The sequence below is a fragment of the Branchiostoma floridae genome, chromosome 16 (assembly GCF_000003815.2).
Source record: "Branchiostoma floridae strain S238N-H82 chromosome 16, Bfl_VNyyK, whole genome shotgun sequence".
Classification (NCBI taxonomy): domain Eukaryota; kingdom Metazoa; phylum Chordata; class Leptocardii; order Amphioxiformes; family Branchiostomatidae; genus Branchiostoma; species Branchiostoma floridae.
Genome location: NC_049994.1, coordinates 4,832,016 through 4,846,190, shown reverse-complemented (window position 1 = coordinate 4,846,190; position 14,175 = coordinate 4,832,016). Strand labels below are relative to the sequence as shown.

Below are 14,175 nucleotides of genomic sequence, written 5' to 3'. Positions count from 1 at the left end.
AAGTTTGAGTTTGTCCTCCCCAAGTACGTTCATATAGTTATATGTAGCTACGTACACGAAACAGAATGTGTATTTACGACCTCCGGTTGATCGATCAGCCTGGCTTGTGCAACTGATAAAAATATATTGCTAGATACCGTTTAAACTTTGACCAGTCGGTACCTAAGGTCAGCGGGAAATATGCGGAATTCTACACTACTGTTCACGGCGCTGAAACAAACGGAATTCCTAGCAACTAAATCAGAGGAAAAACACATTCGAGTAGGCGTGAGACACAACTCCTCGCTAAATAACCACGTGTGTTTGTTTTCATTTTACGTGTTGGGACGCCCACAACTCGGACACGGAGCTTGATGAATATTTATTTCATGACGTAGCAGGTGGAATGTGGTTGGTCAGATCGTGTCACGCGGAAATTAGCTGTACCCAATTACGCTGCGAGCGGGGACGGCATGCTGCGCGGTGGGGCCATAAATCATGGCACTGGTGTGACGGGCCGGATGCATGGTTTCTCCAGACTCCGAAAGAGGCTCGTGTTAGTAGGGGCCAGCTGGTACGAGGGCCGGCGGGTGTTAGGCGGCGGGTGTCCCGTGCGTGCGTGTTGTAGGGATCGGTAAACTTTGCGTGCCTCGTAGGAGTCTGCGTTTTCCCAGGGTAGGCGTTCGCTAAAAAGACCATCGAGAATTGAAAACTTTGATTTATGTCACTTCGGGTCAATGGATTGACTTGAAACTCAGGATTAATACATGGGAGCACAACGTGGACATATTCCAAGCAAAAAAAATGAGATTCGTGCAGCGCGGACTTCTCTAGAGTGGGCGTTTGTGGGCATTCGCTAAAAAGACCATGCGATTTAATAACACTTAATCCTATCTTATCCTATCTTTATCTATTGTCAGTAGATTTGAAACAATTAGTATTCAAGCGTTGTATTTTACATTGGATGCTGCTTGTGTTCTTGAGGGAGCAAAGACTAATGGTATTTTCTTCCTATACTTTAAATCATCCATTTGTCACTGTCATATACATTGTGCCTTTCCTGACAAATAGTATAAGAAAGAGGATGGCACAATACATAATGCTTTATCATGTTTGATGAAGAAAGGGGATGGTACAATAGATAATACTTTATCAGTCTGCATCATTGATAGAACGAGTAATCAAGCTTCGTATTCCACATTGTTTGCAGTTTTTCTGCCAGGAAGATTTTCGGTTTCAGTCCTTCACCCATCATGGGGTGAGCCGGGCTCATGTTGCCCCCTGTGTGAGGTAACATATAATTATGTCACCCCACCTCCATATTTTCTAATTTGATCCTCCACATTGCATCTGTCTCCCAAACTTGCAATTTTCACATTACGGTTAAAAGCCCACCGGCAAGTTAATTTGGGGGTGAAAAAGTAACATAGAAATAAGCTTAAGCCAGAAAATTCTAGTTTTTCATGCTGTAGTAGTTCAGTACTGTAAATGCCTTTATATCTGCAGGGATTTGATTTCGTGGTATTATATACTAAGAAGAAAATGGAGTGTTTGCGGTGGTTTTAAGTTTGCTATAGTCACATGCTGTATAGTAATACTATACTATAACTTGATAGTAATAGAAACACCTGTGGTTTTAAGTTTGCTATAGTCACATGCTGTATAGTAATACTATACTATAACTTGATAGTAATAGAAACACCTGTGGTTTTAAGTTTGCAGTGAATCAGTCACGACGAAACTGTGATCATAAAACCACTGTGAATATTTCAATGAATACTGTACTTGATTCTGATACGCTGGGATTGTCATTTTGACAGTTTAAAGGCTGATGTATTCTGTACATTTGTATTGTGACAGTTTGAAGTCATGAGGTCTTGTTTTATTGATCGCCTATATGTATAACATGGTGACTAAAAATCCATATTGTATATGATATATACATATAGCCATCTTACAAAGATGTAGGACACACTTTGTTATGGCAATAGTATATTCCAAAGGGTTTAGAAACATTGATGTATGAATACCTAATGATTCCACTGGCTTACCATTGTTGTTTCACTCCCAAAGAATTGTAGTGGAATTTACTTGTTGTGCATATACCTAGTAAACCACCTCAATAGTACAAGCTGCATATCTGGATGGATTTATTTGATCCACTATATTGTGTGGTGGGTCCTTTAGTGTGCTTGATCTTTTGAGGTATGGCTCTCCGCAACCATGGGACCTCCATTGAATTTCCTATTTGAAGAACATCCCTAGCCGAAGCTATGTACTCATTTTTTACAATTTTGAGTGTGGAAATTACTTAAGTTCCGTCTTTCCCAAGGGCACAACATTGGGACCTGCTATGGATTCGAACTCCAACCCTAACCACAAGCCACCTTGCCAACAAAGTTATATTTGTCCCATCCCTTCCCACATAGATTCTAAACTCAAATGTCTATTAAAGGTTTGCCTAACCTTATCTCAAACAGTGCCAGTTATACATGTACTCATATTGCAGCTTTACAAACTACTGTACTTCTACACACTGTCATAGGCACAGTTGTGATTTATGTTCACAGTCCCCGATTCTCCCTGCCTATCTCCCCCCAGCAGGGACCTGGTGTTTGCCTGGGTGGTGATCCAACATTTATCTCCATACCTGGTGACACTTCACTAACACTGTTAGTTCTGCACTTGTTCTGCCCCAGTCTCATCATGAGAAGGATGGTGTCACATTGCAGCAGTGCCTCCTAGCTGGAGGAGTGAGCACTGCAGCCTGGTGTCTCTTATAATGTTTTTTCATGGCTATGATCAAGGAGCTTTTTCTTATGAAAGCTCCTTGCTATAATAGTCTAAATAGTTAATACTTACCGTATATAAATGATACAAATTGCTTTCGACCCATCAGACATTTGTTTACAAACGAATTATTCTTCAGAATAACAATTATGATAGAAAACTTCTAACAAGCTGATTTGGGTAACTTTTGGATCATTGATTAGTAAAGAGAGAATGATAATATTTCAGTTTGAATCACAACCATTGGGTGTATCAGTTTGATATTTGGTGATACTTATATTTATTTAAAAAGGCAATTCAGCCCTTGATAAAACCCTTCCATACTTAAAAACATCAAACATGCAATTTATGACAATCCCATTTGTAATTCATTTAGAAGATTTCTCCTCTCTTGCTATAACTTGGCAAAAGCAAATGTTTGAAAAGCAGAGATATTTTGAGGCATTCATTTAACACCTACATGTAGGAAATAGTCAGGACTGGTTAGTTTCACTTGGCTTCACACCTCGAAGGCTGACCCCAACGCCATTCCTGCATCTTCCATGCTGACATCCCAATTCTTCCTCCTTCCTTCGCCTTTCAGCGACCCATCATGCCCCTCAGGTGGTACCCAGTAATCTCTGACTAACACCTGGCAATTTCTCCCATCCTCCTGTGCAGTTCCTTCCACTAGACAAAAGGGATAGGACACAGGGGGCCATAGGTGGCATCACCCAGGGTATAACCCCTAGAGGGTACCCTGTAATTATCCCCCACCCCTCCTGGTGGTTCTGTAATCTGATTGGTTGCAGGACATTTCTCTACAGCCAACCATCTGTCAGCAGCAGCAGGCATGTTGGTGACCTTTGTGACCTTGGCAGCCTTGGTGACAGCTGCCAGATGAACAGCAAAATCAATGGTGAATTTACACAAAAAAGTGACTACAACATTTGTTGAAATTATGTAACTCAAAATTTTTCTGTCTTACTTTTCCTTCTACAGGTATTACAAATGGGAAGTCAAGTCAGTTGATGGGTGTGCCAACAGAAAGAGAACGGCACCGCCGCAAATCCATGGAAGACGACTCATCCTCCGACAAGCAGACCCCGCCAAAGGTACCGCCACGTCCATCTCTCAACACCCTCCCCAAGGCAGGGGGAGCAGAGCATCATGGGAGTCCTGCTGCAAAGCATGCTGGGAACCATGCCCAGGAGTACCGCAACATTATCAGAACTGCAGAGGGCGTTGACCTCATAAAGCAGTACAGTAACTCTTCCCAGGAGGAAAAGGACTCTCAGAGAGGTATCGAAAAGGGTGCGACAAAGTTCTTACTGAGTAAACCCACAAAACAGTACGCCAGCGAACCTACCAGATACTTTGTGAAGGTTCCCTTTCAGGAGAAGTCTGTTGACGATGACAAAAGAGAAGTGTTGAAGGAAAGGAAGGACGAGAGTGGTGCTAAGAGCGAAGGAATGGTACATGCTGCAAAGAAGGAGTTTGAAAATGCTGCAAAGGATGATGGGAACAATGTTAGCAAGAATAATGGGATAGAATTCCAGATGCCGAGAGTGGAGGAAGAGAGAATACAGGAGAGAATTCTGGTACCGCGAGTAGAAACGATAACGTTGCCTCAGCGACAGGAATGCACGTCCCCAAACTACCCGGCACTTAGCACGTTTAAAACAAAGCCTCAGCCTCCCCCGCGGGAAGGCAGCATTCAGAGACAAGACGCCATCTCGGAACCTAGTAGGGTTTCACCTTTACCCAATCAGACATCAGTGCCAAATCAGGTGACTTCTGGTCACCTGACCATGAGCCAAATGGTATCCTTTAGTCATGTTTCAGAGCCAGTAACCATAGTGACTTCTCATCCAGTAATAAGTGAGGCCAAACTTTGCCATGTGACCCCCACTATAGTTTCCACCAATCATGTCACACCACCCGATATGTCAGCCAATCACGTGACGGTACAGCCTGTTACTCCCACCACCACTAAAGTCTGTACTGCTATAGTTGTGCCAATCACAGAACAGCACAGAACTTCAACTCTAGAACGTAGGAAGAATGCCCAGAACTCTGTGTCTCCAAGAACGCTGTTCTTTGAGAGAAGTCTTGAAGACAGCAGTAAACCTGTCCCTAAGCCAAGAACTAGCACCCTTCAGAGGCAAGAAAACGTTCAAGATCCGATTCCCGATCGGTTGGAACTTTCCCCTTCGACCCCTGAACCTGAGCGGTCGCCGAGGAGACCAGAAGTTGCCACGCCTCCGGATAGGTCACCAATGAGAACTCTTCCCACGGAGACAAAGGAGTTACCTAAAATTCCTGAGAAGTCTGTGTTGTGCAATGGAGATGTCAATCATCATGACAGTCTGGGTAAGGAAGCCATTTTTGCTTTTTTGGCGACACCTCAGGGGCTAGCCTAATACTGTTTGTGAAATCAGCGGTAGTCATTCTATTACGGTAACCTAATTACGTATTTATACAATGCTGTAGAACTAGTATAAGACAATCAAATTGTGCAAATGTGTAAGTTCCACATTTCTTTTGGCATTAAGAATCAAGAGAGGAAGATGATGATATAGGACCTCCGCCACCCCCGGATATTGCGGAAACCGCCCTGCGTACGAGACTCGGCTTCCTGCTAGGAGAACGAGTGCCGCGGCAGCGAGAAATGTCGGTGTCCTCCAACTTTGCGAGTATCACATCCCTCGCGAGCATAGACGCTGGCAACGACACAAGCAGTCCAACCTCTACACTTACAGGTGAGTTTGAACCATTGAATACTTCAATACAAGCAACTTCATTGACAGCACAGTGTCTACATGGTAGGCAATAATTGTTAGTCCAAAGATAAATTTGATTGTTAACCATCTGCTAGTTCATATGTCAAATAGTAATCTTTTGCATACCAGTTGTTGAATCCACTCGGTTGTAAATAATGCAGTTATTGCTCGAATGGTATACACCGGAACAATGTGAAACTGAAAATGTGTTGGATTACAATATGGCAGTTGCTTCAGTTTATTGCATACATTTGTATTAAGTTTGATAATTACTATGTAGAGTAGTTTCTCTGTTGTTATGTACAACAGTTACTATTGTTTTGTACCACACTGTGTTTCATGCATCAGTTGGACGTCTGACCTTGGAACGCTTTTGTGAGTAACTGTTGGTAGTCATGATTATGCACACAAATGTACAAGCTTTTTGGTTGTATGCATTTATTATTATCAATAAGCTCTTAGCCGAGAAGTTGATCATCTTCAGCACTGGGCCCTGCTGTCCAACTCCAAGTCTTCACATCACCAGATTGATCTGCAAATTTTCCATCCCTTTCTTTCCTTCTTTTATGTTGTTTTTTTGTCTGTGTGGCTGCATACATGTTTCCACACTGCACTTTCATTCCTCAGTTATGTTCCTGTTTTTGTCTCATTATTTGTATCCACTTGTTTGCTGTGTTCCGCAGGCACCAAGCCACCCCTCAAAGTCTCCCGCGCTACAAACTGTGACATCCATTCCCTCCCCAGCAGCCCCCTCCTCCCCCCGCGCCGCCCCTTCCTCCAGTACCAGTATCAGTTCCACTACATCTCCCCGTACGTGCCGTGTACGCCGTACCTCCAGCGCAGGGCGCGTATTGTCTCCACACGTGGCCAGCCCTCCCCCTCTCCCTCCCCCTCCCCCCACCATTTCCCCCAGCCCCTGCTGCACTACTACCCTGTACACCACTTCCCTCTTCTGTATGAGAAGTACAAGATGCTGTTTTGTAAGTGGTGCCCTTCTGTCTGTCTGTCTGTGTGTGCCACTTACATGCCCATACATCTTCCAACTTTCACATCTCACAAAGAACAACTCTTTCTACACTTGTCTGCTTTTTGTGTGTGCTGCTTTCCTTACACTGACAAGATTTTGCACTCAGGAAATGGCTTGGCAAATTGTGGTGTGGTAGAGAAATACAGAAGACATGTACATGTATAGTGTGCTTACAGCATGTCTTGTTGACATATTACATGACTTTTTCCTCAGAAAAGTACATGTAAGTTGCATGAAAAACATGTTCAAGGTAGTAACGCTAGTTCACCTTTATGTGTGTGGTAACTTATATCCATTCTTTTTAAAAACAACGCATTTAAAGGGATATCACATCAACAGACGTTTTCAAATTGCAATATTTCAGACATTGTAGTTTGAAACCTTTGCCTGTCTTGATGTCCCTCAATACCTGGTCGGATTCTAGATACAACGGATATAAGTTACCCTTTGGATATAGGTGAACTAGCTTTTTGTACTAAGCTGTTATCAATGCCTTCTTTTAGAAGTAGAACGGGCCAGTCTTGAACCATACATGCAGCATGTTGCATTTAAAAGGTTTAAATGGACAATTAGCTTGCACCTGACTTGTCGCCATTTGCACCGCTCAGCCAACAGCATGGGTTCGAGTGATCGTACAATTTCGCCCAGCAGCCATGAGCGTAGCATGGAAAGCCTGTCGTCGTTCCCACAAAACATGCTAACCCCGCCATCACCTACTCGACCACATTCACTGTCAGGTGAGATTGTTTACCCCTTAGTTTAGTCATCATGCTCTGATCATGTGATTGTCATGCTGTGGTCATGTGATGGTCATGTGATTACCCTGCTGTTGTCATGTTGGCAGATGTTCTCTAGACAGGTTAATGCTGAGTATACAAAAACTTTGAAACTATATACTGTCTTCGTGATCATCATTCTTCTTTACAGAAATGTTTTAGATTGTTTTTAAACTAATGGTACTCACAACAAAAATCAAAATTACACCAGTGCCTAGAAGAGATATCTCAAATTCTTGTATTTACACCAATATTCGGTCTACAGGTTTTTGTGGATGAAAATGTAAAAAATTAAATGTAAAAAGAAAAGTTAAATGTAAAAATGTTTGAGTCTTTAAAATTCTATAATGATTTGTATTGTGAGAGAAAAATGCATACTTTTAGACGACTTCTAATAAGTTAAATGTTTCGACTAATGGTGAGCTTACAGTTACACCACCTTTTGTGATTTGCGAAGTTTCATTTTTGCCTTGTTGTTTGTACCCCAGCCCCAGCCACCACCCCATTGGAAGACATTCCAGCCCTACAGAGGCAGGCTCCCTACAGGCACTCACTCCGCAGCCCCCCCACCCCCAGGAGTAAGGCTAAGGTCAACCACGACCTGAAAGGTACCATATATTGTACTTGTATTAATGAACTATAAATTAAAGTGTCTTCAGGCCCTTTTCACATCACATGTATGTTGAGTAGCTTAGCAGTGCCTCCTAGCAGTACCCATAGTTATTGCAGGATATTATTGTTAACTTTGATATGTACAACAGTAATCCTTGGATACAGGAGTATGAAACTGTTCACTAAGTCTTATTGGATTTCTGAGTGTGATAGAATGCTTGTGCTCAGCCTGTATGGACACTTTGTCCTTTTTCAAGATTTAGAACAACTCCAATTTGGTTAGAATTGGTAATTCTGCCATATACAATGTACATATTGTTGTCATCTTACCCTTTGACAAAGGCAGTGAGATTACTATTAGGATAGGCAGAATGCTGAATGTTGCCTGAAAGCACAGCTTTGTCTTCACAGGTGCTCCAAGTGACAAACCTTTCTATTCTGATGCCAGAATAAGCACAACACCAGTCAAAGCAGGTGTGTTATGCTGAAGGGTGTTTATACCGGTTATATAGATGGAGATACAGATTATTTTATTCAAGAATTATGAATCTAAAATGGTACTCTTGCTCTTCCACAGTGCGTTTTGCCCCCTACAAGCCACCAGAAGTGTCCATGAAGCCGCTGCCCTTCGAAGTGCCAAACCTCCAGGACGACACGCTCTACATCGGCCGTGACTGGCTGTACAGGGAGATGGAGGAGCACCTCTCCTCGGAGGAGTCGCCAAAAAACAAGGGCGTGGTGATCTCTGGGAGTATCGGGTACGGGAAGACTGCCGCCATCTACAAGCTGGTGTCCCACAGTTGCCATGGAGACAGGATGAAGATGAGGCTGTGCAATGGAAATGTTGCAAATGGTGTGTTATGTTTTGGTTGTCAATAGATAAATTATTTCTTGTTGCTAGGCAAAAAATGAATTGGAACCAAATTTCAGAAGCCTGGATATATCATATACAAGACCCCAACTCGATCTCAAAAATGTATCATGTATCACACTGTAGATATTTTTGACTTCGACTGGAGTCTGGCATCCAGGCCAAAATTTCAGTGGAATTTCTTGTTGAAGAGTGGCTGGTATTATGATGTATATCCAGCCAGTTTCTGAAAATATGCCTCTTTGAGAGGAAGAAAAAGATGTATGAAATATGGTTAGTTTTTAAACATGCTGGAAAAGGATAAAGGGACTCTTTTTACACATTTATATTCATATAGTTTTATTTTCACTGATGCTTCGGTGACCGTCTGTCACCTTCCATAGGGCAATTCTGACTGGTTCACATTGTACTGCAGCTATAGGTGTCACTGCTTACAGATGCGGTCACAAACAAAGGTTTGAACAAGCAAACAAACATAGATTATTTACATAAACATTGGTGAAAATAAAACTGGTTGTGTAAAGTCTCTTTATTAAGTGACATACCAACCTGATGAAAAGTTTTTTAAATTATTCCAATAAATATTAGCTATCAAAACGTTTTAAATGAATTTTGCAGGACATGGACTGTCAAATGGACTTGTAGACTCCAAACCTGCAGTGGACGATTCCCTGATGTACCTGGCCAATCACGTAGTGGCATATCACTACTGCCAGGCAGACTTTGACATCACATGTATGGTGAGTAGCTCAGCAGCGCCTCCCTGCAGTGCCTTTGAATATTGCAGGTTGGTTTTTCTTAGAGGACAGCAAATAGCAGTTGCTGGTATTTCATTAGTTAGTGTATTACAGGGCTGTCGCCAGAAAATTTGATTGTTGGACCAGACAAAAATTTCACCCCATACGAATGCCCAAATATCTGAACTTCATGAGATGAAACTGTTGAAAATGTATTTAGTAAGCTTAAAATGATGGATGTAAGAAGAAAAATTAACAAAATTAGCCCTCAAACAACAAGTGGGATAGAAAAAAATGTCTGGGGACAGTCCTGCTGTATTCACTTTAATAATCACACATTAAGACTGGTACAGGTCTTAATTGGAATGAACTACGATAAGAATCTAGAATAACCACTACAACTACTACTACTACTACTAGTACTACTCCTCCTCCTACTACTACTACTAACTACTCCTACCACTACTACTTCTTCTATTACTACTACTTCTACTACAACCACTACAACAACTACTACTTCTACTACTACTGCTACTACTACAACTACTACAGACTGACAACTACTACTACTACTTCTTCTACTATTACACTACTAATGCAACATTTATTTCCCGTCATGTCCAGGTGCCAGAGTTTGTCCATAACCTGTCTGCCCAGCTGTCCCAGTGTCCGCAGCTGCTCACCTACAAGGACCTGCTCATCAATGAACCCCATCTACAGAGTTCTCTCAGTCTCAGGGAGTGCACCAGGGATCCATCCAACGCTTTCAGGTATGTATAGACTATTGATGTGTTCATTCATTCAGACACTTGTAGTACCTAGTACATGTAGCACACAAGGCACCATGTTTCCCATCCTCACACTCAGGGTTGACAATCACAGCAAAGCCTATGATATCACCCGTGACAACTCAGCCACAGTATTCGGTTATAAAGGGTGCCTTGCTTATGAATATTAATGAGCTTACCCTTATATGGGCAGTCAGCCGTTGGGGATCGGGTGTCGACATGGTGAGCAAACAAAGCCATGGTAATACGTAACATGATTGGCTGATAGCTTCCCAGCGGCCTTTGCGGGACAGCTTTAGCCTGTTTAAAGCTCTCTCATCGCCTGTTCTCTGATTGGCTGGCAACTGGTTTGTGGCGACGCCCCCGGTACCCATATATTAACCTCAGGCAAGCAGAGGTGAAAACAGATGGAGTCCCTCTGACGACTCTGTTTCGCCTTTGCGTAGGAGAATGCATGTTTCCTTGCTGTTCTGTAGCACCCTGGGTCTATTCTTACAGGGAGGGGTTGCTATCCCTTCTGCTTTAACATACTTGAGGCACCTCCTCAAACATGGAACCCTAATTTTTCGTCTCCACCGAAAGATGGGTGCAGCCCCAGCCAAAATGCCCTACCCAAGATTTCCTAATTGTGTGACACTTCGAAATTGTTACTGGCAGCTTTACACCATGACACTGTAAAAGATGAGAAATGTAAAATGTGTCCATATTCATTGAATGTTTTTTTAACATGCGACTTTGTACATGTAACCAACAGAGAATATATACTAAGAATTGGGTAGTACATAATTTGCAGCTAGTCCGAATTTGGACCATGAGTACTATTAATATTCTTCTCCCAAATGTAGCATACAAGAAAGACAAAGGACCCTCTGCACTCATTGGCTGCTAGTAACTTGTAACAACACATGCTAAGAAGGAGATCAGCCATTTTGTGTTCTTATGACATTATTAAAGACTAATGACTTTAACAATACCACCCCCCCCCCTCCAGGAGAGGTATTCTTGAGCCTTTGACAAGACTCAAACAGGAAGGTCGCATCGCCATGGAGATGTGCATCCTATTGGTGGACGGTCTGAACGAGGCGGAGTTCCACAAGCCGGACTACGGGGACACCATCGCGTCCTTCCTGACGAAACACGTGATGAAGTTCCCGTCATGGCTGAAGCTGATCGTGACTGTACGGACCAGCCTGCAGGTAAGCAAACAAGTACGTGGTTCCTACAGCACTCATCTTCAAACAGATGGATGTTTTTTTCTATTGATCATTTCTTTCAACACTAGTTCTGTTCATCCTCCTACGCACGGTCCCCAACCGGCTAATCGCCTACGTGGGGACCCTGCTATTTGAAGGGCCACCTCCGGTTACTGACCGCCCTGCTTATAAATATTAATGAGCTTACCCTTATATGGGAACAAGGTAATCAGCGCCCAATCAGGCCTTTGTTAGATCCCTTTTGAAAACTGATAGGCTATTCTCTGATTGGCTGACAGCTGGTTAGTGGCGACGCTCACAGTACCTGGCGGTGGCCCCTCAGATAGCAGGGTCCCCACATAGGCGATTAGCCGGTTGGGGACCGTGCATAGGATGATGGTTCTATTTGGAATTGTGATTTTTGCCTGCCCCAGATCTTTCAACACTACTTGATTGTGTATGGCTGATGGCATCTTTGGGGAGGTCAATTTAGACTTTGAAATTGTGTGAAATTGTAATGAATGAATGAACTTTATCGCACAACATTTGTTCATGGTACAATGTAAGGCAAAAATGATGGATCAATTAATACATTGATACTTGTCTCGTCCAACTCTAAGATCTATGGCTACAGGAATATGAACGTGGCGTATTGAAATATTGTGATATACAACTTAACGTTTCAGTTTGTTATTTTTACAATGCATTCTCTCTGTTGTAATGAATGTTCAATTCTTGTAAAACCTCAACTTTGTTACATGATATTCTCAATGCAAGTACATACTGCGATGGATTGAAGATTGTCAAGTGTTAAATTTCTCTTTTTTTTTCAACGCACCATATTCAACAGGATGTTACAAAGCTGCTGCCTTTCCATCGAATCTCATTGGACCGCATGCTGACCAATGAGAACATCCACAACGATGTCAGCCTCTACATCACCCAGCGGATCAACCAATCGCAGGCCGTGAAAAACAACATCTCCATAAATGGCAAACTGGACCCAGCCAATCAGGCCAAGTTTACCGCCCACCTGCAGACTCTCAGCAGAGGTTGTTTCCTCTACCTCAAGTTGACCCTTGACCTCTTGGAGAAAGGTCACATTGTGGTGAAAACATCCAGCTTCAAGTCTCTCCCCGTGAACTTATCCGAGGTTTTCCTCTTGCACTGTAACTTGAGATTCTTAAGCAACAAGGCGTTCGAGAAGGTGCTCCCGGTGTTTAACATCGCTCTTGCGTCGCTGTACCCGTTACGGGATGACCAGATTTTCCAGGCGATGAACGCGGGTTACGTGACTCATCTCCTGCTGTGGGAGGAGTTCATGCAGAGGATGGAGACTATTTCTGCCTTCTTGGTGAGGAGGAGAGACGGGCGGAGGATGTTCTACCACCCTTCCTTCAGAGAATGGCTGACCAGGAGGGAGGAGGGGGACAGCACCAAGTTTCTCTGTGACCCCAGGTCAGAGTTTAGTCATTCTAACCAAGACCATACACGTAGTATGTCCAGGACAAAAGGTATAAAGACCGGGAGTTCTGATATGGTACAAAGGATAGCTGTTACTAGTGCTAGGACCCCCAAACTTGACTTTGACCTTCATCTTCCCAAGACCAGGGCACATTCTAATTATCATCACTGTCCATCCAGCCATTCTTAAGTCATGCTGATCACAAGACACATGCAGACGCGTATATGCCCCAAACAATACCTTCCTTTTTCTTGAACGAGGTATCAGTCATGACTAGATGGATTATCAGAAGGGTTGTGAGTGGATGATGCTGAATACAAAGCTTAATATGTAATTTAAATTTTTAGATACATATTTAGATGTCCACATAGGTCGAACACTGTGAGCGTGTATGAAATGATGCCTACTCCAGAATACTGGAATTCACTTTGTCGTCTTGGTACCAAACTTTTGTGGTCTGAGAAACTTGAACTTGTTCTCAGAACTAAATGCTCACTGTGGTTGCAGGTGCGTGTAAAAAAAGTTGACAAATTATTTGTTAGCCGTAATGATAAGTTCACTTTACAGGCGTCACCGTGGAAACTGTGAACATAAAAGTATGTTTAAAAAATCAGGAATTACAGTAATTAATGCTAAATCAGGTTTACTTTCCGTTTATTTCAAGGAGTGGCCACGCCCTGCTTGCCTTCCTGCTGTCTCGTCAGGAGAAGAAGCTGACAGACGAGCAGTCCATCGAGCTGGGGCATCACATCCTGAAGGCTCACATCTACAAGAGCCTGGGCAGGAAGCTGGGCTGTTCCTCTCGCTGTCTGCAGGCTCTGTGGATGGCTCACAGTGCACAGGATCTGTCAGCCAGTCTAGCAACACCTAGGAACCTGTACAACCCCAACATCAAGGTAAACTGCAGTACTAGGTACAACTGATAGATGGCATAAGCTCACAGTGCACAGGATCTGTCAGGTAGTCTAGGTAGAACAGATAGATTGTGTTAGCTCACAGTGCCCATCACCAGCTAGTCTAGCAACACCTGTAATATGTAGCCTCCATAGCAGGCTCTCTAGGGCCTTTTTTGGCTCATAATACACTTTTGCTGGCCATTTCTTTATGTACTGGATCGCTGATTGCTGGTCTTTACTGTATGCCGGCCCTGTGGAGCCTGCATGAAAACGGCGTAT

The 14,175-nt window shown here is 43.1% G+C and overlaps 1 protein-coding gene across 5 annotated transcripts in view; it reads left to right on the top strand.

Moving 5' to 3' along the window:
• The window catches only part of LOC118403719 (protein TANC2-like), a 136,200-nt gene that overhangs the window by 109,006 nt on the left and 13,019 nt on the right, over nucleotides 1–14,175 (top strand). Inside the window, exons 6-16 of one of the 5 annotated variants that reach the window (XM_035802498.1) lie at nucleotides 3,751–5,121; nucleotides 5,304–5,510; nucleotides 5,880–5,906; nucleotides 7,167–7,295; nucleotides 7,823–7,942; nucleotides 8,524–8,799; nucleotides 9,436–9,557; nucleotides 10,179–10,324; nucleotides 11,334–11,550; nucleotides 12,386–12,993; nucleotides 13,665–13,896. In XM_035802498.1, coding sequence (XP_035658391.1) covers nucleotides 3,751–5,121; nucleotides 5,304–5,510; nucleotides 5,880–5,906; nucleotides 7,167–7,295; nucleotides 7,823–7,942; nucleotides 8,524–8,799; nucleotides 9,436–9,557; nucleotides 10,179–10,324; nucleotides 11,334–11,550; nucleotides 12,386–12,993; nucleotides 13,665–13,896 — 3,455 coding nt within the window. Of the gene's footprint in view, nucleotides 1–3,750; nucleotides 5,122–5,303; nucleotides 5,511–5,879; nucleotides 5,907–6,214; nucleotides 6,512–7,166; nucleotides 7,296–7,822; nucleotides 7,943–8,523; nucleotides 8,800–9,435; nucleotides 9,558–10,178; nucleotides 10,325–11,333; nucleotides 11,551–12,385; nucleotides 12,994–13,664; nucleotides 13,897–14,175 lie in introns of all 5 variants that reach the window. The other 4 variants (XM_035802500.1, XM_035802499.1, XM_035802497.1 and 1 more) reach the window with 4 other exon arrangements.